The sequence below is a fragment of the Octodon degus genome, unplaced genomic scaffold, assembly GCF_000260255.1.
Source record: "Octodon degus isolate 3935 unplaced genomic scaffold, OctDeg1.0 scaffold00239, whole genome shotgun sequence".
In the NCBI taxonomy this organism is placed as follows: Eukaryota; Metazoa; Chordata; class Mammalia; order Rodentia; family Octodontidae; genus Octodon; species Octodon degus.
In genome coordinates, this window is record NW_004524815.1 from 1,676,187 (window position 1) to 1,700,457 (window position 24,271).

Genomic DNA, 24,271 nt, shown 5'->3' on the forward strand with positions numbered 1-24,271 from the left:
CTTGCCAGGCAAGTGCTTATTCTACTGAGCCATCTCCCTGGCCCCCCCACTTATCTTCTGCTGCTGCTTGTGTTCAACCAAAAGTTCTTCTTTATTTATTTTTATGTTTAGTACAGGGTCTACAGTGTCTCACTACACAGATCAGACTCGGTGATTCTCCTGTTTTCAGCCTCCCAAGTGCCTAGATTACAGGTGGGCGGCACCACGCCCAGTCTTAGTCACCTTCTCTGGGTGCCCTGGGGGAGGGGCCGGCATGCAGGGGAGTGAACCGCTGCCTAAGCAGGCACTTTAATCAGCTGAGCTATCTGGCCGACCCTCTTGCTTCTTTAAAGATCTGTGATCATTGGGGTTTCAAGGCTTTGGGGACTGGTTTTCTTCTTTTCCTTTTTTTGGGGGGGGGGTACCAGGAATTGAACCCAGGACCTCATGCTTGCCAGTCGGGCACTGTGCCGCTGAGCTGTATCCCTGGCCCCACTTCATTGTTTCTTCTTTTATTCCTTCTTTCTCCTTCCCTCCTCCCTTGTTCCTTTCCTTCCTGGAGATGGAGGACCAGCTGACAGGTTATCATATATCTCTGTCCTGCACATCATGGTCAGTGATCATTCCTGATAAGCAGGTCTCTTTCTCCCCTTTCTATGTGTTAGCTCATTAGGGCTCATCAGAGTACCTGCTGATTTTGTTGGAGCTGAGGAAGAAGTGCTAGCATTGGTGGTTCCATATTCTGTGTCAATCCCATGTAAGAAAGTAAAAGGTATTTGGTTAGCTGAGGACCTATGTCCTGAATCACCTGTTCTTACTTTCCTCTCAAGATTTCTGTTTCACTTAGTCTGTCACGTAGTGAAAGAATCTCTCAGTGTGTGTCTCTTTCTGTACTGTTTTTAGTACTCATACATGGCCTGGTTATCCTCCCTTCCCTTTAATTATATTTAGCGAGTGCACATCCTGTTACTTAACATCACCTTTGGAATATGACCTTAATCAGGAGGCATTTGGTCCCCTTCACATTTCTTCTTTGGTTAGGTAATAACTATCATCTTACATGGGAAATATTCCAGGCAATCACAGATTCCCCAAGATTTTGAAGTTGATTCATTTTATTTATTTTTTTGGTACCGAGAATCAAACTTAGGACCTTGTACTTGCCAGACAGGCACTCTACTAGGCACTGAGCTCTATCTCTGACCCCTTAAAGTTGATTTAAAGAACTGGTTGATTTGTATTACTTAAGGAAGTATAAATGAGACTAAAACGTTTGTGATATCATGGTAGTATGTAAAGTTTGTTTTTGGCCTTTTGAGATAGGGTGTAGCCCAGGGTGGCCTGGACCCTTGACAGTCTTCCTCTCCAGTGCGGGCATTACAGGGGTGCCCACGATGCCTGGCCATGCCTATGTGTCTTTTGATGCTCCTTTTTACTATGTCTTCAGTGACATGTGCTTCCTCATGGAACTATTTACCTCCGTGATTTTGTTGTTGTTGTTCTTTTTGCATTACTGAGATCAAAGCCAGACTCACGCATGGAAACTCTATTACCGAGCACTGTCGCCAGCCCCTCTCCTTCCTCCTAGTTCTTTCAGAGGCAGTTTGGTTCCATGCTTACTTGCTCTTAGCTTAAGTTAGAAATTAAAACGACTTGCTTGGATAACATCAGGTAACCCTTGAGCCTAGATTGTGGTTATTTCTCTTATATACTGTTAAATGAACTGAGTCTTGACTGCTGGATTTAAGATGTTAGACTTCTTTTGGGATAGAACCAGTCTTTGGCACAGCTTTTTGTTCCTTGAAGAAATTCTTTGGTTTGGTTTGGTTTTTGAGACAGGGCTTCCTATGTAGTAGTAGGCTTCTAACCCTAATCCTTGGCCACTGTGGGACTTTTTAAAGGCATGACTTTTTAAACCTGATTGGTGGTACATGTGTGTAATTCCAGCATTCTGGAAGGCAGAGAAAGGAGGATGGAAAGTTCGAGTCCATCAAGATCCTGTCTCAAAACAAACAGCCCAAACAAACAAAAGGGCAGGACATGTGGCTCAGCATGGAGGCCCTATATACTCTGCTAACCAGCAGGCAACCAAAATATGAGCTTCGCACATGAATTTCTAGCCCTGCTCTCCATCAATTGAGGTGAGGGAACTGTATGTTATTTGTTTTTTTTTTAGTTAAGCTGTGTGCCGTTTCTCAGGTGGTAGCTACTTCAGCAGCAGGAGAAGCACAGAAACCTAGTGGCTCCTGCAGTCGCCGTGGTGGGAGACGGTTACTGTGGATTTTGGATTCCAAATGTTCCTCCTGATGTGGAGTTTATGCTACCACTTAGCATGGCATGGAGAAAGGGAAACTTGTAGATTGTGTCTCTGTTTTCAAATTGTGGAACAAATTCAGAAGAGGATGTTAGCATTGAAATTCAGCTGGACAATTTGTTTAAAACTGGACAGGAAGGGCCACTTTACTTCCTGTCTGAAAAGGAAGCGCTGGCTTCCTTTGCTTCCTCCTTGCCTAACTCTGGCCAACTGGAACTTGGGTGGGGGAGAGCTGGTCATGCTGCTCTTAGTCAGTTACCTGTGTGTAAGGAAGTTGTGTCACTGTTGCTGGTGAGGTGTGGCTGCCCTTCTGCTGCCTGCACCCGTCTCCTCACTTTTACGTGGGAGTCCTGCTGGGTTTGGCTTTGGCAGGAAACCTAATCGCCTAGACGTTATTTTGCATTCAGTTTATACGCACCTCCCCATATTCCGATATTTAAAAATAAACCAAGGAGTTGTAGGGAAGAAATTGAAACCCATTTGACACTGAGAAAGAACATAGTTGGGCAGAAACAAAAATTTCTTATTTTTAAATGAAGCCAAGAGCGTGTCCCTTCTAAGCGAGGCCACTTGGCACCCTTCCTGCCATTTTAGCTGGGCTCTTCCTTCTGAGCAGCAGTTGTGCTCAGTGTTTGATGTGAGTTTGAACTGCCGGCTGGCTGGGAGGTGGGGGAGGGGAGGGCGGCGCAGTGGCAACAGCTGGTGCCTTCATCAGCCCATCTCAGTTGCCCTTCTTTTCAGAGTGTGGGGGGTGGGGGTGATGGAGGAATTGGAACCACACAGCAGAGTCGAGGCACCCTCAGCACTCTGTGGGATGTTGGTTGGCTGGAATGTAGCTGACTGCTCCCAGCCACATTCCTTCCCAACCTCCCCTTCCTCCAGGCCTGCCAACTCTGGGCCTTCTTTGGAGAGAGTGCTGAGGAGGCTGGACAGCAGGCATTAAGCACGTCCTCCCAAGGTGGCCTGTCCTGTGCCCTGTGCGACTTCTGCTGGTGCGTCCTCCCTCCTCTGGTTGGCTTTGTCACAGGCTCGGTGCACACAGCCATCCTCGGTGAGCCTGGTAGCGGTAGGCGGCTTCTCTCCCATTCCCTTCTCCCGCGTGTGCATGCAGGCCCGGCAGCCCTGGCTGTCTATGAGCTGGTGCTCCAGTCTCACCTGCTCAGTGGGATGCATACCTGCCAAGCATCTTCAGCAGGCCACTGCAGTGTTGATATGGGTGTGTGGCGTGCTCTGGCTGGGTGTGTCTTTTACAACTTTCTTTTAAAAAGTATCTGAGCAAACTGCTCCCTTAGGTGCTCCTGTTGTGAGTTCTTGTGTGCCCATCGCTGGTGCTTGGGTCTGACTGATTTGGTCTGTGCGATGAGTAGGGGAACAACCGGGAAGAATGCTGGCTTGTTCTGTTTTTCTTTTTCTTTTCTTTCTTTTTTTCTTTCTTTTTCTTTTTTCTTTTTGGTTTATTTGAGACAAGATCTCACTATGTAGCCTGGCCTAGCCTCAAACTCTATAAACAGTCCTCCTGCCTCAACCTCCGAGCGCTGGGATCGCAGGCCCAGCTTCAGCATTTCCAAGAGGAAAAGGAGGTCAGCCTGCTTTGGTCCTAGGCAGAAGACTTTAAACTTGGGTTTCTTTGTGCTTCAGTGACAGACTTTACAGTGCCAGTCCTGCCACTGCAGGTGTGCTGTAGATGTCCTGCGTTGCCAGCTGTGCCTTCCCTCTTTGCCTGCAATGGCTCACTGTTGTGTGTTCCCGCCCTGCCTCTCCATCTGGTTGTACCAGGTCCAGGTGAATTAATCCTCCCGAATTGTGCTGGTTTAGATTCAGCTGCCATTGCCTCATGGGGGGCTGAGGTTAGGGTTTGGTCCACAGTGCTTTTAGCAGGTCCAAGAAAAGGGTGTGGGAGGACCTAGCAGGACGAAAAGGAGGTGAGAAGTTGAGGAAAGATGGCCTAGTAGAGTGAGTCGCCTGGAATGTCCCTGTGGAGACTTCTGCTGATAGTGCTATTTGTGCACAGGGAGCTGGCGCTGTGGGTTGAAGGCTGACTTCCAGGGCACTGTTCAAGATAATAGAAAAATGTATCGTTTACCCCATTCTTGGACCCAGCCGAGGCCCCTTATTAAGAAGGGAGGCTTTCTTTTCGGACTGGGTTGCAGATCCCCTGCCCAAGCGGAAAGGCTGAGGTTGCTGTTGTGACCTCTTGGCTGCCAGCCACAGTGCAACTCCTAGTGGCCCTCTCCTTCTCTAGAGAAGTAGGGAACTTTGCCCTAGCATTTGATCAACGGCTGCTCACTAGGGTGGAGTCTGCTGCCTTTGTTTGTTCTCAGTGGGGCCTGCCCAGGAATCAGCTCTGGGAAGAGTTTGAAAGGCTGAGAGTGGCCCAACTGGGTGATAGACGGGAACAGAGGACGTGTCCCAGGCTAGTTCTGGTGGGACTGTCGCATGACTGAATGCAGGTAGGTGATCAGGTTGCCGAGAGGACGCTTTCTTGGGGGCGTGTCGCATGGCCCTGAACTGAATGTGACCGAGTAGCTTTAAAATCCTCACTGTTACTGTCTCCAAAGTGAAGAAACTTGCTAAGCAGGAAGCTTTGAAGCCCCTCACCCCTGAAACTCTTAGGACAACTGTCCCAGCCCCTGCCCCCCCCCAGGGCTCCAAGATCTGCTGATTCTTAGCAGCCTGAGCTTTGTCCTGGGCAGCCTTGGCTCGGGCTGGGAGGAGGGTTGTTTTCCCGAACATGATAAGGAACGGAGCGGGGCAAAGCAGGAGCACGGCTGGTGATTGGTAGACAGGATGCCCTGGAATGTGGCTGGCTTGCAGCCCAGAATCCAGTACTTTGTATTTGTTTGTTTCTGGGAGACTGTGGTCTGGTGCTACTGTGACAGGAAGTGAGAAAGCTGGGAGTGGGGGATCGGAGAGGGGCGCTGTCACTGTGGGTCTCCTGTGAGATCTCTGTCCCTGGAGAGCAGCTCTGCTGGGGCTCAGCAGAGAAGAGAGCCGCCTTTGTAGGTGTCGTGGGTCCCAGCTCTGCGCTGCTCAGGACCGGACCGGAAGGTGTGAGCTGGGGGCAGCCGCAGTCATGCACTTGAGTCACATGGACGGCATTGATCTCAGCGTCAGGGAGCTTATAGGGTTTTGTGTGTGTGACTCTTTTTTATGGATGGCTAGGATTTAATTAAGAAGGGGATTCTAGGAGAGAGATGTTAAATGTGCTTTGTGTGCTCTTTGCTCAAGCTGGAGACACAGGCTCTGTGTCTCAGAGCTCACCCTTTAGTATGGCCTTGTGCTGCTACCAGGCGGGAGACGCCTACCTGTGCTTTTGGTTTGCACAGAACTAGGGAGTGGCTTGTAGTTTCCTGGAATGTCCCTGTGTCTAGACTGAAGTAGCACCTGTAGTGTCCTGTGTCCCCTGCCCCACTTCGCTTCTTGTTCTGTTTTTCCTCCCTGTATTCCCTCAGTGAAGTGGGCATCTCCCCTCACTTGGGTTGGGGTGGCTGAGTCCTCAGCTTCTAGCCCAGCTGGCCTGCCCTGAGCACACACAAGCCTGCCTTTGACTGCCCAGGAGGGCAGCTGCCCTGGAGGCAGATTGCTGACATACCTCGAGATTGCAGAACAATCCCTCCACTCTGTGACTCGGTGGCCTGCTTCCTTCTCTTTCCCACACCAGCTTGGCCTTTGCTCTTGGTTTAGTGAGATGTGACATTAAGAATGAGAATAGGAAAGTTTGTGATTGTATTTTCTTCCTTGAGATGGAGGTGATCTGACAACGCCACATGTAGCCAGATTTCTAGAGCAGAGTTGCCAGTGGAAAGGTGGCTGGTTGGTACAAAGTAGGATATGTTTTGACCCTATGACCTTTCTTTTCCATGTTTGTTCTTCATAAAAGGAGAAATCTGAGTGGAATGCCAGCTTCTCTTCCCTGAGGTGAAGCTATGGAGCCTCATGTGGTGCTCATATCTGTAATCTGTGCACTAGGGAGCTGAGGCAGGAGGATCACTGCAAGTTGGAGGCCAGCCTGGGACACAGTGAGTTCAGGGCTGGCCTGAACTACATGCAGACCGGGTCTCAAAACAAACAAAACCCCATAAATAAATTCAGTGAAGGTAAGATCGAAGGTCCAGCTGGTTCTACTCATTTTATCTTGTCCTTCCTTTCCCCAGACATGCAAAAAGGTTTCTTTTGCTTATTTATTCAACTTAGAATGACTTTAATCCTTGGAAACATAGAAATTCACACTTCTTCTGCTGTATCAAGGAGATGATCCAGGGTTGGAGTGGAGTATGAGGTCTAGGTTTCCACCTGGGCCTGGTAGTACACGCCTGGAACCCTGCACCAGGGAGACTGAGGCAGGAAGACCAGGGGTGAAGGCAGCCTGGGCTACACATCCAGCTCAAGACTAGCTTGAATACAATGTGAGATCAGTTTCAATATATCACAAAATAAATGAAAATACTGTCCGGGGGCCGAGTAGACTGCTCAGTAGAATAAGCACTTGCCTGGCAAGCACAAGGACCTGAGTTCAATCCCTGGTTACACACACACACACACACACACACACACACACACACACCCCAAAAACCCCCAAAACTGTCTGTTTCTACCACTCACTTGCCCTAACCTTGGGCAAGATACTGATTACTGTGATGCGTAGTTTATTCATCCATAAAAGGGGCATTAGCTGGGAGTAGTGGTGCCTGCCTGTCGTCCCTCCTGTAGAGGCTGAGGCAGGAGCACCACTTGAGCCCAGGGCATGAGACCAGCCTGGAACTACTGGTGAGGGGCCTTTGAAGGTGTTGGAGGATGACGTGCAATAGTTTCTAGGAAAAGCTCAATAATGAACAGCTTTTTTTTTTCGTTAGAGTAAAATATTTGTCTTTCACTAGAGAGTACTGTATTTCCTGCAGGGTGTGGTAGCAGACACCTGCAGTCTCAGCACTCTGGGAGCTTGCGGTTGAGGGACCCAGGTCAGGTTGGCCTGAACAGTTTAGCAGAATCTTGTCAAAACGTTAAAAAAAAAAAAAAAAAAAAAAAGGCTGCGAATGTAGCTCAGTGTGAAGGCCCTGGTTCAGTCTCCAGTAATTAAAAAAACAACAAACAAAAAACTCTTGGTACCCAGCATTTCCTCTTTACTTGGCCTCTACCGCTTTCCTCAGCAGGCAGGTGGGGTGTGGAAAGCCTGAGGACTGCTGTGCGTTCCAGGCCATCCTGGGTTATGAAGTGAGTCCGAGGCTAGTCTAAACTCTATAACTAAACTGTATCTCAAGGAAATAGACTTTCCCTAATTGAATTAAAAGAAAAATTCTCCCCCAATACTGTGGGTTGAACTTAGGGCCTTTGCAGTGGGCTGCAGAGCTCAGCCCTTGTGAAGTTTCTTGTCCTGAGTCATGCCTCTGAATTCTCCAGGCTGGGCTCATGCCTGCTCTCCTCCTGCCTCAGCCTCCCGGCTTGTGCTGATGACGGGGTGTGTACACCGTGCCCTGCCGGGTAGAGGTCAGGTTATCACTAAGTTGCTGAGCACCTAGGCTGGGCTCAAACTTGCAGTCCTCTTGCATTGTCCTCCCAGAACACTGGGTCACCCCGGGGTGCCGCCACACCCACAATGATCTCCCAGGTCCTTGTCCACAAAGGGAGTTGTTCCTCTCACCCTGCCGGAAGGGAAAGGACAGTGTCTTGTTGCTTGACTGAGTACAGAAGGCTGGGCAGAGATGGGCTGCCACAGGTAGGAAGGAAGGGATTTGATGTGAAGCTGCCCCTTTAAAAACAGGAATGTGAGCTCCAACTGTTATGTGACCCTTAGCAAACCTTAAGGCTGACCTTTCCATGAACATTTTCTTTCAAGCCAAATAGGGGGATATGAGAGATCCCAGTTATTGTAGGATTTCCTCTTTTATGACCAGAGACTTGGCCATGACACCCCTTCCCACTTCCGTTGGCGCTTTCCCTCTTTGGAGCTGTACCTGTCCTCCCTGTCCCTGTCTGCCCTTGTGGGAGGAGAAAGGCTCTGGCCTCTCCCTTCCCTGCTCTGAGGCCTCCCTCCTTTGCCCCTCCCTTTTATCTTTGTTTCCTGATTGCCTCTCCCTGAAGTCCGGCTTCTCCTTATAAGGCCAGGCTGGGTGCCTTTGGCAGGGCTGCCCTGGGACCCAGGTGAGTGACTGTGTGTCTCAGACCCGCGAGATGGGGAGGAAATTGAGCGCCGCCATCCCGGTGCAGGGCCCAGAGAGGCACGTGGGCAGGAGAGGCGAGGAGGCGGCCACCTGGGGACTGCAGGACCCGTCAGACCAGTCCTGGGTGTCACACAGTGCCCTGGAGAAGCAGGTTTTGTTTCTTCCAGCTGGGCCCCTTGCTGGTTGGGCGCCTCCCCTCCCCTCGCAGAGCGAGTCCTGTATTCAGCTGTTTTAGTCTGCAGGAGTTTGGGGTCTTACACTACTGCCAGGGGCACAGGAGCAAGAGAACATGTGGTCTGGTATGTCACAGGCAGGCGTGCCCTCTTCAAGATGAGTCTCTGTTGCCCAGGCTCGCCTGGGGCCCCTGAGCTCAAGTGATCCTTTTGCCTCAGCCTCCTGATTGCCAGGACCACAAATGTGTGCTGGGGGGGGGGGCACCAGACAGTTTTAGGGATGGAACCCAGGAAGTGCATGCTGGGCAGGTGTGCTGCCACGGAGCTGCATCCCTGCCTCCCCTTAAGTGGATTTGTGATCCTTCTGCCTCAGCCCCTAAGTAGGTGGGAGTATAGGTATGCATTTTTTTTTTTTTTAAAGACAGTCTTGATAATGTTGTTCAGGCCTTGATAATGTTGTTCAGGCTGACCTTGAACTCATTGTGTAACCTCAAGCTCCTGGTGACCCTCCTGCCTCAGCCTCCCAAGTGCTGACATTGTAGGCATGTGCTGCCACTTCCAGTCTCCACCTCCATTTGACAGGTAGTTTTTCTTGTTTTTGTCTTTTAAAAAGCTGGAGTCTTCCTAACTTTGCTCCAGCTGGGCTCAAACTCCTGAACTCCAGTGACCCTTCCAGATATTCCCACTTCTCCCTTGCCAGTGCCAGTCACTAGGACCACAGGTGTGTGAAGACAACTTTGTTCATGGTGCTGGATTGGTGGAAGGTGGTTTGCTCAGAGACTTCCTCAGTTCACCTGGAGGTCAGGGTGGGCCAGGAAGAGCTCCAGGTGGGGAGGCAGAGGGGCCTGGAAGGCCTGGCTCTGAGGTGGAGTTGGGGCAGGAAGGTGAGCCTGGTGATCTTGGGGTGTTTTTCTGGGTCACAGCTTGATTCTGAGGCTGGTCCTGAACATTTAGCTCAGGTGATCCTTCTTCCTCAGCCTCCCAAGTGCCCAGGCTGGCAGTACAGATCAGGTCTATCTGCAGGCTGGGCGGGCAGGAAGTGCCTCCCAGGGCGGTGAGGTGGCGGGGAGCTGACCTGTGCTCGTAGGAACAGCAGACGCAGGCTGGGCTGTGGGGCCTACCTCCTTGGACTCTAGTGCAAGCACTTTTTCTGCCAGGAGCCACAAAGGACTGTTGACAGAACACATGCCTTTGGAGCCAGGTGTGGAAGTGCACACCCAGAACTATAATCCCAGAGCTCAGGAGAAGGCTGAGGCAGGGGGGTCAAGGCCCACCTGAACTACATATCAAGACCCTGTGTGTGTGTGTGTGTGTGTGTGTGTGTGTGTGTGTATTTTCATTCTTTTGATTTAGAAACAAAAAGGAAATTTTCTGCCTGTGGGTTTGTGATCTTTGACTTTTGGGCAAAACCTTTTCGGCTTGAATGCTGTGTCCTCCAGTTCTGCAGTGTTACATGTGCCATATTTTATGTCTTCAAGACAAGTCTGTATATTCTGTTCTGGCTTTGAACTCACTGTATAGCTCAGGACAGCCTCAAACTCATGCCGATCCTGCTGCCTCAGACTCCACGTCTGGCTTTTAGTTTTTTAAAGTTAGTGTCTTGCCAAGTGCCAGTGCTTCAGACTTGATCCTCCTCAGCCTCCTGGATGGCATGGGTTATACAGTGTGTATGCTTGAAAGCCTATATTCTTAGTCTTAAACTCATAATTCCAAATTAAATTTCCACCAGTTTAAGGTTCAGCATATCATTCTAGGGATGTTAACTTTTTTTGGTGGGGGTTGACATAGGGTCTTGCTATGTGTATATAGCCTAGTCTGGTCTGAGGTGGCAGTTCTCCTGCCTCAGCCTTCTGAGTGCCGGGATCATGAGTGTGGGCCTTCCTGCCTGGCAGGTTGCCGCTCATTTTGTTTTTCACTGTGTTGTTTGGTTGGCATTTTATATCACTGTTGGTTCTTCCAGGCACTTGATTCAGTGTACCTTGCTTTGGTTTGAAGTTTAGACAAAGGATAGAAGTCTCTGGGCATTGCATGAGGGGCTGTGCTTCCGAAGCATAACAGCAAGGAGGGAGGGCAAGCAGCAGTTGGGACAGCACCTTGGCTTGCTAAGAGGAGAAGCAGCCAAACCCAGAGAGTCTGGCTCCCAGAGGAAGACAAGGCTCGCTTTCTGTGCCTCTTTTCTCACCTCAGGAGTTACTTGGTGGGCCTTTTCTAGTGAGGGAATAAAATCCATTTGGGAACCCTAAGCAACAGGCCTGGAAAAGGCTGGGCAGCCTCACAGGGCTTTCCTGCCCAAGGCAGTCCACGTTTGCTGGCTCTCTGAATGACCTGTGGCCTGGGAGAGGAATCTTCCACCTCAACCTTCACCCTGTCTGCGACAGTTGGCCCGGGGCTTCATTCTCTTCTCTAGTTTCCTTTTCCCTCACCTTTCCTCTTGTCTCTCTCTCTCGTGTATGTAGGTAATTCTGTAGCCTAAAGAAATGTGGCTGCTTGTCCTGTCATGGTGAAGAAAGCTCCTGAGGTGGTTGGGCCCAGGGCCTAGCCGCTTAGATCTGCCTGCCCTTCTGTTTGGATTGAGTAGTCTGAGGATTTGGACTGGTGCAGACCTAGGTACATAAATGTCTAATTTGTAGTGGGGCCTAGTGGTGCAGATCTGTAATCCCAGCACTGTGGGAAGCCGAACCAAGGGGATGACAAGTTTGAGCCCAACCTGGACAATTTAACAACTTAGCAAGACCCTGTCTCAAAATAAAAATGAAGAAGAAGGGTAAAAGGAGATGTGTGAAGAATTAAGATGCATTAGAGGGGCCAGGGAAGATAGTTCCGTAGAATAAGCGCTTGCCTGGCAAGTGTAAGGGCCTGAGTTCAACCCCCAGTTCTGCCAAAAAAGAAAAAAGAAAAAGAAAAAAAGTGTGTTATGAATCAATCTTGGGCCAAGGATGTAGCTCAGCAATGCAGCATCTGCCTAGCAAGCATGAGGTCCAGAGTTTAATTCCCAGTACCAAAATGGAAAATAGTAAAAGTAAGACCAAAAAAGTCCCTTTGGGGGGAAAAAAAAAAAAATGCGTTAGGTCCAGTGAGATAGCTCCAAGGACTAAGCGCCTGCTTAGGCAAACGCAGGGACCAGCACCACATGCCATGCCGGCCCCACCCCTGGGCTCGCTGATCCAGCCTTCGAGACAGGGCGTGGTGGCACACGCCTGTAATCCCAGTGCTGGGAGGCTGAAAACAGGAGGATCACTACGAATCTGAGCTGTGTAGTGAGACTCTGTACCACATACATTAAAAGAAAAGGGGGGCATGTAGCTCAGTGCAAAGGTGTGGGTTAAATCCTCAGTACTGATTTTAAAAAATGACCATTAGTGCAGCACCTGGGATAGTTTCTTTGTGGTGAGGATGCTCACAGTGTTTGTGACACCTTCGCAGTCCCTTTGCTCTGGGTCTGCACTGGCAAGGCCCAGATTCATGGTGGTCTGGTGGCTGCGGCTGCTAGAGCCATGCCCTCTGCCCCAGTAGCACGGGTACAGGTGTGACCTGCTGGCTAACAGTGCGGGCCGGTGGGGAAACCTGTCTGCTGGCCGGCCACTCCCTGGAACCTGCCGAGATTCTCGATCCAGGTAATTTCATCTACTAATTTCATCTACTACTTCACCAAATAGTTTGAGGCTGAGGCATCACCGTGAAGCAATATAATTGGAAGCTAGAACCCAACTCTTGAAACAACTGACAACCTCACCTTTGTGTAACTCTCGTTGTCTTTCCATCTCCTTGCAGGCCCCCCTCCCCCCATAGGGCTATGATGTGGGCCCCTGGGGTTCTGCAGCTCCCAGTGAGGCTCCTGGCCCTGCCCCAGGGCTCTCCTGCCCCCTGCTCCTCTGCCCACCCTCCCTAGCAGTCTGCTCCAGTGAGGGCGAGGCCGCCTGTGAGGGAGACACAGCTCCTGACCCAGAGCAGAGCCTGGTGTTTCCTTCTGCCTGCCTGATCCTCCTATTGAATTAAAGCTGTGGGGCCAGAAGTGGTCACTTAGGGCAGGGTGCAGCCAGGAATGCTGTCGCCTGTGTCCCTGGCTGTGGCAGTCTGTGCTTTGATCAGCAAGGAAGATCACAGGGTGGAGCTGTGGGTGGTGCGGTCTGCTCCAGCACACGGACGCACGCATGCAGAGCCTCTGACTGACTTCTTGGTGTGGGAGGTTCAGAGGTTAGGGTGCGCATGGATAAGGGCAAGAGCCTAACATGAGGAAGTGGCAATGGAGGGGGAATGCTTTGGAAAGACAGGGTGCTTGTGAAGAAAGAGTGGCCTGTGGAGCAGGATCGGCAGTGGACATTGGGCGCAGAACAGGATTTGGCCAGTGGTTGGTGGTGCCCAGCATTCGGAGGGGAATAGGGAAGAGCCAGGGTAAGGGGCCAGCCCCTGTGGAATCCCCGGGCCCTGCTTGTCGGTTCTCGTGGACTCTTGCTGCTGCTGAGTGCTGCAGTCTGGGAGGCAGACAGGCCCAGGCCTCTGTGCTTCTTGGGGCCCTGTGGAGCGTGGGAACGGAACCTGAGCGAAAGGCCCAGCCTGGGCCAGTCCTCACTTGTCCCCGCATGTTGGCCGCGTCTGTTTCCCAGTGTCTGTGCGGGCAAGCCGGGACTAAGTCTTGGAGGTTTCTGCTTTAGGGGCGGGAAGGAGGGAAGGGCTTTCCAGCCGATTCCCAGTGTGGGCACAGAGCTGGGCGGTTTTGTTGCCTCGCCTCGTAAGCTGTGTCTGATTCTGATCAGCAGTGCCAGTAGAGCACGACTGCGCCATGGCCTTAGGACCCATGCTGTAGTGAGAACTACTCCTGTGGCCCAGGTGTCCAGCGCAGCACAGCAAGGGGCCCTTGTCACAGGCAATGAGGACACGGCTCTCCTCAGTTGCTCCTTTCATTCCTGACACCCCTTTGCTCTCTTGGGCTCAAGCATTGGGTGTATTTTATTTTCCTCTCATTCTCTCCTCTGCAGCTCTCTCCTCTGCTTCCTCACTGTGGTGCTGGGATGCTTCTTCCATGATCTTTCTCCATCTAGACTGGGCTGTACTCTGTGTTAAACCAATCCGTTACGACCCTTCTCTTAACAGGTGTGTATGAACATCTATTTATTAAGAATGGAAATATTTTAAGTGCTTTTTTCTTTAGGGGTTGGTGAGAGGGTTGGGAGGAGGGAAGAAGATTGTCCCCAGCCTGCTTTTGCTAGGCGTGTTTTGCACTGGCTGCAGCACCTCCCGTAGCTTATGAGGGAGGAGGTGCAGGGTCCAGCTGCATGACTGGGGCGGCTGCATTGTGAGATCGCTTCCTGCAGTGTACAATGACACCACTTACTGTACAGGTGCACGCATGCGCCCTCCAAGTACATGGGTGTTTCCTCAGCCCGCACAGGTAGAGAGGTGAGAGGACTCTGTCCAACTCTGCAGGAAGACCCATCAGAGCTTTGGAGGTGAGCTGCAGGCCTCTGAAGGCACTCCACGGGGCTTGAGCCCAGTGCTCTCTTCCTGTTCCCTAAAGAGTGCAGGGGCGTGTTGACAGCGCATCTATTTCTCTTGTGTCGCTGAAGGTACACATTGCCCTCAGTCTTGTAGTAGATAGTTTTGTTACACAAGGAGACCTTGTACATTTTGTCTTCTACTTTTGACGGTAGGAAGTTCTAAAATACTTCTTTTTGGTACTGGGGATGGAACCAAAGGTGTTCTGAGCCACACCCCCAGCTCTTCATTTTTTAAATTTTGAGACAGGTTTACACTAAATTGCAGAGACCAAATTTGAACATGATATCCTGTCTCACTTGGCTCCTGAGTAGATGAGATTAATAGTTTGTGTGCTACCATGCCTAGCTAATCTCCATTCACTCATTCATTTATTACTTACTGGGGATTAATCCTGGGGTATTTGCACTGAGCTGTATCCCTAGCCCTTTTTCTGTTACATTTTTTTTTTTTTTTTAATTTAAGGATCTCCTTAAATTGCTAAACTGCCTGGGCTGAACTCAAACTAGCAGTTCTCCTGCCTCAGTTTCCCAGAGCACTGGGATTCCAGGCATGTGCTACCATGCCTGGCTTAGTGTTTCCATTTCTTACTCGCCTATCAACTTGGTATAGTCTGCCACTACTGTGGCAGTCTCATTGTCCAGATGGGGAGAAGTGAGGAGTCTGTGCCCATCCATTCGAGGCCTGTTGCCCAGCATATGAGTCCTGCCTGGACCTTGGAGCTAAGGCTTGCCTGAGGTGTAGATACCAGCACATTCTGCAGGGAAGAATGGAGTTCAAATCCTTTGTGATGACTAGCGTGTCCTCAGTCTCCCTCTCTGCAGTACTGTGGGCCGAGGGTCCAGTCCCACCTGTCCTGCACACTGTCCCCGGTGGGCTGCCGCCAAGGTGGCGGGCCAACTGCTGCTAGCTGTTCACTGGTGGTGGGCTCTGGCTCGGTGGTGGCTTGCCTTCTGCACTACGGAACTGCTCGTGGGTGGCTTCAGCTCCAGGCTGGTGATGCACCTGTCTCTCTGACCTGTGCTCTTTTCTCTCCTCCCCCTGCCCTTCCCCATAGCGTGAAGTGAGGGGGCCTTCTCCCTGCTCCCCTTCCTCTGAGCCACCTCCCTCCTTCCTTGCCCTGTGGCCGCTCCGCCCTGTACCTTCATGGACGACTCGGAGGTGGAGTCGACCGCCAGCATCTTGGCCTCTGTGAAGGAGCAGGAGGCCCAGTTTGAGAAGCTGACCCGGGCGCTGGAGGAGGAGCGGCGCCACGTCTCGGCGCAGCTGGAGCGCGTCCGGGTCTCCCCCCAGGATGCCAGCCCTCTCCTGGCCAACGGCACCCTCACCCGCCGTCATCAGGTAACCCCTCCAGCGGCCCTGGGTGGCTGCGACCTTGCTGGGTCACCCCCTAGGTCACCCTCTACGTGGCCGCTTGGTGATGGAGCAGCCCTGCTGTGGTGCCCAGTGGGTGGGTTTCTCAGTAGTGTCCACCTGACCTGTTTAGCTGGATGGGATACAGTCCTGACCATGGTGATAGTTTATTGTGGGACTGTACTCAGGTTACCTGTTTCTCCTCCTTGGTATCAGAAATTCTGGAGCGTGTAGCTGCTCAGTGATGGGGGGAGGGGCAGGCTTGGAGCACCAGCACAGTCCTGGGGGACAGTGTGTCCTTTGGGTGTGATGCACTCCCACTCCACTTTGTCTTCGTGTCCCCTCTTGCCCACTCTGTGTGTCCCCTCTTGCCCACTCTCTCCTTCACCCCAGCTAGAGCTGCAGAGCAGTGACCCTCTGCCACTCAGCCCTGTGACCACAGGGGCTCATGATCTCTGGAGGCTGCTTTGCAGGACTTGGGAGAACTGGGTTAGGAAAGAGAAGTAGCTTGTGCTTCCTTTGGTTTATCCCTCTCACCTCACTGTGATGTAATCTGTCTGAGGCTTTGTGTGTGTGGTGGGGGGGTGTTTGATAGACAGTATCTTAAGTGTGATCTCAGGGTCTAAGGCAGAGCATTGCTTATATTTTTTGTTGTTTTTTTATGTTACTAGGGATTGAACTAGTTCTTTTGAGACAGGGTCTCACTGTGTAGCAAAGACTGGCCTTGCATTCATGGCAGTCCTCTTGCTTCAGTCTCCAAGTGCTGGAATTACAGGTGTGCATCACCATGCCTGGCTCTAGACCTTTTTATTTTTGTTTTACTTTTAAAATTTTGAGACATGGGACTGGAAAGATGGCTCAGTGGAATAAGCGCTTCCCTGGCACACACAAGGGCCTGAGTTCAATCCCTGGTTCCACCAAAAAAATAAAAAATAAATAAAAATAAATTGAGACATGGCCTCACTGTTGCCCTGACTGGCCTTGATCTCTGTGCGGTTCAGGCTAACTTGAATTTGTGGTAGTCTTCCTGGCCTTAGCCTACTGAGTTCTGGAATCACAGGTGTGCAGCACCATGCCTGGCAAAATGTTTGTAAATTGTGAGACAAGAGCTGGCTAAGTTGCTGAGGTTAGCTTTGAACTTGTAGTTCTCCTGCGTCAGCCTCCTAGTAGCTTTGATTACTTACATAAGTTTTAAGAAGGTCCCTCATGTTGCGAAGTTTTGTAGTTACTTGGGACAGAGGACAGAATTCCATTTGAAATATCGCAGATTGAAGGGCTGTGTTTGCAGTCTCCCAGGTATTTATATGGACACTAGACAGAGGGCTTGGGATGATTTATGCCTATATATGTGGTAAAGGGGGAGCAGGGCTACTCAGCATGGAGTTGGTGGGGAATTCCAGGGTTCAGTGCGTGGTTTCTCTCTGGCACTCTTATTTTAACTTCTCTTTAGCAGTGAAGCCACACCCTTCCTTCTTCCTGAAAGTTGAACTTCCTCTTCCTAGCCTTCCCCAGCCTAAAGGGGATGATAGGGTGGGAGAAGACCGCCCAGGGCCTGGGCCACACCCCGTGGGACTGCCAGAAGAGCAGGGACTGTTCCTGTGTGGCACAGTTCCTGCCTGTGCAGCTTCAGGATGACTCCTGAGTGTGCTGTACTCATCAGGGGGAAGAGCATTGAGACTTCCCTTGCCCACCGTTTGGGTACCTGTGCTCTTCATGTTTGGAAAGAGAGTCTTAAATCTGTTGCTGCACTCTTTAAAAAGTTGCCTGTAATGGGTATTTCCACTGGGAGCAGAGCATGAAGACTTGTGAACAATAAAGAAGGCTCTTGGAAACCCCCTGCATTAGTTTTCCTAACCTTGCATTGTGAGGGTTTTCCAAAAAGGTTACCTGTGTCTCTGCTATTCAGCAAATAGTTTTTTGTTTGTTTGTTTTTGATACAGAGGCTTGCTGTATAGCTCAGGCTGGGTTTGAACTTGGGATCCTGCCACAGCCTCCTGTGTGTTAAGATCAGAGACTTGGACCACCATGCCCAGTTAGTAGATAGTTTTGGAATGCCTGTCATATGCCGCACCCTGCTCTAGGGAGAAGGAGCCCACCCTTAAACAGAACTGGCCAGACCCTCCTACTGCCCACAGGGCACTTGCACCTGTAGGTTCCAGAGCCCAGCTGCCTTGAGAGGAGATGCTGAACCTAAGGGGTGCTGCGCTTCCGTGAGCACTTGCACCAGGACTTCAGGCGGCAGATGTCTCCTTGAGCCCTCTTGCTGTTGGGGAAGACACTGGTGCTTGCTAGTGCCGAGGAGGCCCCGAGGAGGCATTGTCTTCTGGGGGCTGTGTTTCAGAACAGCTGGTTTGTGGGCAATGCTGACCGTAAGAGGCAGAAACTGTCAGCTCTGAAGCTCAGTGGATCCCAGGTAATTCTAGCTCAAGGCCTGGTTTGCTGTGTTCTCATCTCTTTATCAACCGGCCTCGCCCGCCAGCATGCTGGCCTCGCGTCCAGCGCCTGGCACATTGTGAACACCGTTCTGTACAAAGTAAAAGGCTGGAACTTTCAGTGTCCATGTACTTTGGTTCTGAGATGAGTGTTAAGGACCGCGGGAGCCAACTGCTGCCTCCTGTCCTGTGCCTGCCGCTGTCCTTGGGCTCTGCTCTGCTCCCTTAGGGTAGGCATGAGTCTGCTGTGCAAGAGCTACCCAAAAGCTGGCTGGTCCTAAGCCTTCGGCAGTGAGAGAGGAGTCGCCCAGGCAGAGCCAGTCAAAAGATGGCTCTGTGAGGGTTTTCAGCTTGTCTTAAAATTTCCATGTTGGGTAGGCAGCTCTTGGGTCACTGAGAGGTGGATCTAAGTGGTCAACACAGCTCATATTCATTTAGATGTCAAGAACTGGGAAGTTGGATCTGCTATCACTGGAGCGTGGGTGTTGACATGGCTGTAGTTAACGGTTCACGTTTGTTAAGTGACTGAAATTTGGAAATTTTATTTGCTCTCCTTTCGTGCAAACCCTGATAGCCACCTCATCTAAAAATCCTGAGTTTGTGCTGGGTGTGGAGCCTCAGGCAGGAGGATCACAAGTTCAGACGCAGCCTAGGCAGCTTAGCAAGTTAGTGAGACCCTGTCTCAAAAAATGAAGATGAGGTGGGGAGGTAGCTCAATGTGAAGCCTTGTGCTGCTCTAAAGAAAGCACAGATGTCGAGTCCTGTGGACAATGCATGAAAGCCCAGCACCAGGGTCCCTATGCTTGGAGCGGGAGGGATTGCTCGTCCTTGGCACTCATTGCTGGTGTCCTACTTGCTGTTGTCTCTTCTGCTAGGATCACAGTCACCTTCTGTACGGCACCGTCCCCAGGATGCAGGAACCAGGGCAGATTGTGGAGACCTACACGGAAGAGGACCCCGAGGGAGCCATGTCAGTGGTCTCTGTGGAGACCTCAGACGACGGCACCACGCGCCGCACAGAGACCACGGTGAGCCAGGGCTGTGGTGAGGCGGTAGCCAGTGTGTGTCTGGGGGCTGGGGGCCTCAGGGCAGTGACCACCAGGTGGGGAGGAGTGTGGGTCTATAGCTCCTTCATGGAGAGGTAGTGTCCTTGCGGGGGGACTTAGGCATCATGAGGACTGTCACTGGGCAATCTGGGAGAGGAATTGAGCCCAGGTGTTGGGCTGAAGTTGAGCTGCCCTTGCAGGCTTCCTGTGGTAGTCTGTTAAGTGATCCTTTTTCCCTAATGAAGGTGAAGAAGGTAGTCAAGACTGTGACAACAAGGACTGTTCAGCCAGTCCCTGTGGGACCAGATGGGCTGCCTGTGGATGCCTCATCAGTTTCTAACAACTACATCCAGACTTTGGGCCGCGACTTTCGCAAGAATGGCAATGGGGGACCGGGTCCCTTCGTGGGGCAGGCAGGCACTGCTACCCTTCCCCGGAACTTCCACTACCCTCCCGATGGGTACAGCCGCCACTATGAAGATGGCTACCCAGGTGGCCCCGACAGTTATGGCAGTCTATCCCGGGTGACCCGCATTGAGGAGCGCTACCGGCCCAGCATGGAGGGCTACCGGGCACCCAGTAGGCAGGATGTCTATGGGCCCCAGCCCCAGGTGCGGGTTGGGGGGAGCAGCGTGGACCTGCACCGCTTCCACCCTGAGCCCTACGGGCTGGAGGATGACCAGCGCAGCATGGGCTATGATGACCTGGACTACGGCATGATGTCGGACTATGGCACTGCCCGCCGCACCGGGACCCCCTCTGACCCTCGCCGTCGCCTCAGGTGAGCGAGAAGGGTATTACCTGGACAGCCGGCTGGCTCTTCCTTCTCCTGGGAGCTCTGTGGTACTGGAGACCCTGATGATCCCTTCTCCCTCCTCTGCCTTTCGTCCCCCAGAGAGAGGTTGCCTGTTTTTTTGCTCAGAGAGTCCTTAGGGAACTGCAGAAAGGGACGTGTGATGGGTATGCTCTCCTAGGTGCTTCCTGCCACGGATTCTGTGATCCTGTATTGACCTTGCCACATTGGGTGGCCTGGAGTCATGACACACTCACCTGGGGTCTCCTGTGCCAGGGTGCAGTTGGGAGCCCCGTCCCTTAGTTTTACCCATAACAACCTCATGAAAGCATGCTGTGTCCTAAAGGGGTAGCATCCTTGGTGACCTTAGCAGCAGGCGAGGTCACCAAGCAGCTGCACACTCTGATTGACCTGTCTGTCCCTGCGCAGTCTTGGTGGTATGGAAATGGAGTGGTGTTTGCCCTTAGAGGAGGTTTGTCTGTTGTCCCGAAAGGACTCTTCTACTCTTCTGTGGGACTGGCAGCCTTTCCCCCAGGGCATCCCTGTGGCTGTGAGGGCCACATCTCCTCATCTGTCGGTTCTTTGGTTTTTGTTGTTGCTTATTTATTTATTTATTTATTTATTTTGAGATAGGATTTCACTATGAGGTTCAGGCTGCCCTTGAACTCTGTGTACCCCAGGTCCTCCTCTTGCCTCAGCATCCTGTGTGCTGGAGTTACAGGCACATATTACCACACCCTGCTCATGTTCTTTGTTTATAAAACAGCCTGTATCCTGAGTATAGTGGTGTATGCCTGTAATCCCAGCTACTTGGGAGGCAGCTTTTCTGTTAAATTGCCTGGGCTGACTTCTAATTTGAGTTTTCCTGCCTCAGCCTCCAGGGTAGCTAGGATTATAGGTGTGGACCTCTATACCTAGCTAAAACTGCCTGAAGTGGGAAACTAGTTTTTAATTCTAGGACTGTACAAAAACAGGTTTAGCCCATGGGCAAAAAACCCTGTTCCAAATAAATCAGAGCATGTTCTCGAGGCAGAGTAAGAAATAAGATTTATGGCTGGTCCCTGGCAGCTATGGCGGGTTTTCTGAAGCAGATGCCTGGGTGCCTGTTCTCTATCCCAGCAGTGCTTCCAGCAGAGTGGGGCCCAACCTTAGTCACACATCTTTGGGTGTCCTCGTCAGCAGTCCTGGAGGACACAAGCACCAGCCCTGGTAGGGCTGTCTAGAGCTGGCAACAGCAGCCATCAGCGCAGCAGCTGCCCACCCAGGCCTTGGCACTGGCTTTCCTCGATTTCCTCATTGGAGTGAGCAAGTGAACTGGAACCGGGTGGTGGTAGGGCAGCTTGCCGCTCTGCTGACCCTGGCTCGTTCAGCTGGCCAGGAGGACTTAGGGCCCAATTCTTGGGTAGTAGCTTCCAAGGCAGCTCTAGGCTTGGAAACCTGCCAGAAAGGCAAGAACTTGCTCTTCCTGTGCAGGCCTAGGAAGGCCAAGGTCACAGGGAGACAGGTCTGTTGGAGCCTGGGTTTGAGGATGCCCCGTCCCTCACTGTGTTGCTCAGGCAATTTGCTTGCTTTTTCTGAGCTTAACATTGTTTTGTCAAAAAAATAAAAATAAATCATCTTAGCCCTTTGCTTATATAAGAAGGAACTAAAACAGTTTTCATTGAGTGACTAAAACTGATTATGGGAAAAAATTTTTCTTAAATGTATTTGGTTGTTGCAGGGTCTCACTATGCAGCTCGGACTCGTGGTGATCCTGCTTTCAGCCTCCCCAGCGCTGGGATTACAGGAGTGTGCTACTACCCTGTACTCTGGCCTGCTCAGCGGGACTGGAGCAGCATATGGTGCCGGGGATCGAACTGTGGTCCCTGTGCTTACCTAAGCTTGTGTAAGCAGGCGCCTTAGTCCACTGAGCTATCATGCCAGCCCTGGAAATTGTTTTTATAACTGCTTAAAATATTCAGAAAAGTAGAGTATGTACAGCACAAAACTTAGAACCCAGAACAGTGTTCACATGTGAAGAACCATTGCTAACATTTTGGTGTATAGCTTTTGAATTCCTTTTCCTGTAATGTGCAGACATGCCCATTTTTCCCCTAGTAAAAATTAAAACTTAGCTCTGTACTGCCTCATTTTGTTTCCATGCAATTCTAAAAACAGTCTTGGTGGTTTTGATGAAGTGCTTTGTCTCTGAATCACTGGAGCGCTTGGCTGTACCACTGTGCTCTGTGGCTCTGCTTCGATAACCTTGTGCCCCTCTTGGCAGTGGGAGTGGTTTTGTGGGACAAACAACAGGCTTGTTTGGAGAGTTCCACACAATAGATCTCTGCTCTGGGGGGAGTCCCCAAATGAGATGAGCTCACTGATAATGGGTCTCTTCCTTCCTAGTGGTTATGAATAAGTAATCGTGTGACAGACTCACCCTCTAGTGGTGATGGTTAGTAGTGAGACCGGAAGAGTGACCTTTTTCCTTCAATTGCTTTGTCTGTTCCTAGTGGCTCGGCATCCCAAATGTGATGTTGATCACTAGCCTTCATTTCAACAGAGTTGGAGCTGCTTAGGGATTGGAGGGTAGAACTCATGTCTCACGCATGCTTGTTGAGTGGCACAGTACCATTGGGGTGGTCTCTAAGAATTAGTGTTCAAGTTTATGCCCAGTTAGTACCAAATCCAGGTCTTCATTTGATGTAAGAAGTGCTTTTCTGTTTTCCTGTAGCAGCCTTTCTTTTAGAATTTCTAAAGTAGTGCAAGGAGGAGCTTAACTATTAAGTGTGCTCAAGGGTTTTATTTCTTCAGCTGTTTCCTGTGTATAAATGCCTCATTTCCTGTTTAGCTAAAGACCTATAAGAATTGTTCTCAGGCTTTGTTTGCCGACTTCTGTTACACTGAGTCAGTTGCTTTGGTTAACTCTGCTGGCTGTGGGTTTATTTTAATCTCTATTTAGGGAAGTCAATGGCTGTCTAGTATCACTTAAATAAATACTAAGGAGTCAGGCTTTAGTTCTTTCTTTGTGGTTAGCTAAATTTTCCAAATGTTACTTTGTGATCTAGCAACTTCATGGAGGAAAAAGCCATTTTAATCTAATCTCGCAGGTGCCTTTACGATTGTTACTGTGTCAGTCTGCGAGGCCAGGCTGTTTTATCTGCAGCTTAGGATGTAGACTGGTGCCCGGGAAGCTGGACCTAACTACCACTTTCCCTTGGTCCCAACCTCGCAGGAGCTATGAGGACATGATTGGTGAGGAGGTGCCGTCAGACCAGTGCTACTGGGCCCCCTTGGCCCAGCACGAGCGAGGGAGCCTGGCCAGCCTTGACAGCCTGCGCAAGGGGGGCCTGCCGCCCCCGAACTGGAGGCAGCCTGAGCTACCCGAGGTGATCGCCATGCTAGGCTTCCGCCTGGATGCTGTGAAGTCCAATGCGGCCGCGTACCTACAGCACCTGTGCTACCGCAATGACAAGGTGAAGACCGACGTGCGGAAGCTCAAGGGCATCCCGGTGCTGGTGGGCTTGTTGGACCACCCTAAGAAGGAGGTGCACCTCGGAGCCTGTGGTGCCCTCAAGAATATCTCTTTTGGACGGGACCAAGATAACAAGATTGCCATAAAAAACTGTGACGGTGTTCCTGCCCTTGTGCGGTTGCTGCGCAAAGCTCGAGACATGGACCTTACTGAAGTCATTACTGGTGAGTGCTAGACCCAGGGAGGGGTAGGAGCCTGGGGTTGGTCACCCTCAAGAAGTTGACCGTAGCTGTTGAGCAGGCAGCCACTGGGTCAAATCCTAATGAATTGCTCGTTTTCCCTGGTGCTGGGGAATTAATGAAATTTTGAAGAATTGGTTGCCAATGTAAAGATTTTGGAAGCTATCACCAGAAATTTTAGATTCTTGGCTTCTGTTAAGAACATGGAAGAGCTGGTCAGGATGGATCTTTCCTCTTTGGCAGTGTTTGGACCGAGCCTCTTGGGAATCTTTGTTCTCCAGTTCACAGCGATCTCTAACACAGTGGTTAGTGCAGACCAGTTGCAGTCACAGAGGAAGCTGTCTGTGAAGGGTGCCAAGTGCCAGTTGCCACCATCTTCCTATCTCTTTCAGAAGTCTGCATGGCCACATATATGTACGAGTTTGTGGTCCTTCCCTTGTTCAGAATGATAGATTTTTAGATTGTAGGCTGTGATCCATTAGTGTGAATTAAATATAATTTTCCAGATCACAAATGCCATTCTGAGAAAAAGAAAAAGCAATAGCATAAATCATGGGTTTCTGAAGCAAGGGCGGTCTTTCTCACCAGAGGACATTTGTCATGCTAGAGATGTTCTGGGTTGTCATACCTGGAGGGGAAGAGAGTGTTATTGGCATCCACTGCATGAAGGCAGGGACACTAATACCCAGCTCGCCACAGAGATCCCGTGGCCCCAAGTGGCAGTGGTGCTGAGGTGGAGAAACTGGTAGGTAGATCGATGAGCATTGCTTGGAGTATCATGTTGTGACACTTCCCTTCACACTTCGTGTGTGGTTTTCTTTCTTTCTTTCTTTCTTT

General features: G+C 50.9%; 1 protein-coding gene across 11 annotated transcripts in view; it reads left to right on the forward strand.

Annotated features, from left to right (window-relative positions):
* The window catches only part of Ctnnd1 (catenin delta 1), a 46,603-nt gene that overhangs the window by 10,442 nt on the left and 11,890 nt on the right, over positions 1 to 24,271 (forward strand). For 6 of the 11 annotated variants that reach the window (XM_023706093.1, XM_023706096.1, XM_023706098.1 and 3 more), the window contains exons 2-6: positions 13,601 to 13,715; positions 15,175 to 15,458; positions 18,778 to 18,930; positions 19,194 to 19,729; positions 22,956 to 23,419. In XM_023706093.1, coding sequence (XP_023561861.1) covers positions 15,264 to 15,458; positions 18,778 to 18,930; positions 19,194 to 19,729; positions 22,956 to 23,419 — 1,348 coding nt within the window. In that variant the 5' untranslated portion in view covers positions 13,601 to 13,715; positions 15,175 to 15,263. Of the gene's footprint in view, positions 1 to 3,210; positions 3,345 to 4,645; positions 4,744 to 13,600; positions 13,716 to 15,174; positions 15,459 to 18,777; positions 18,931 to 19,193; positions 19,730 to 22,955; positions 23,420 to 24,271 lie in introns of those variants that run through there. The other 5 variants (XM_023706103.1, XM_023706102.1, XM_023706095.1 and 2 more) reach the window with 4 other exon arrangements.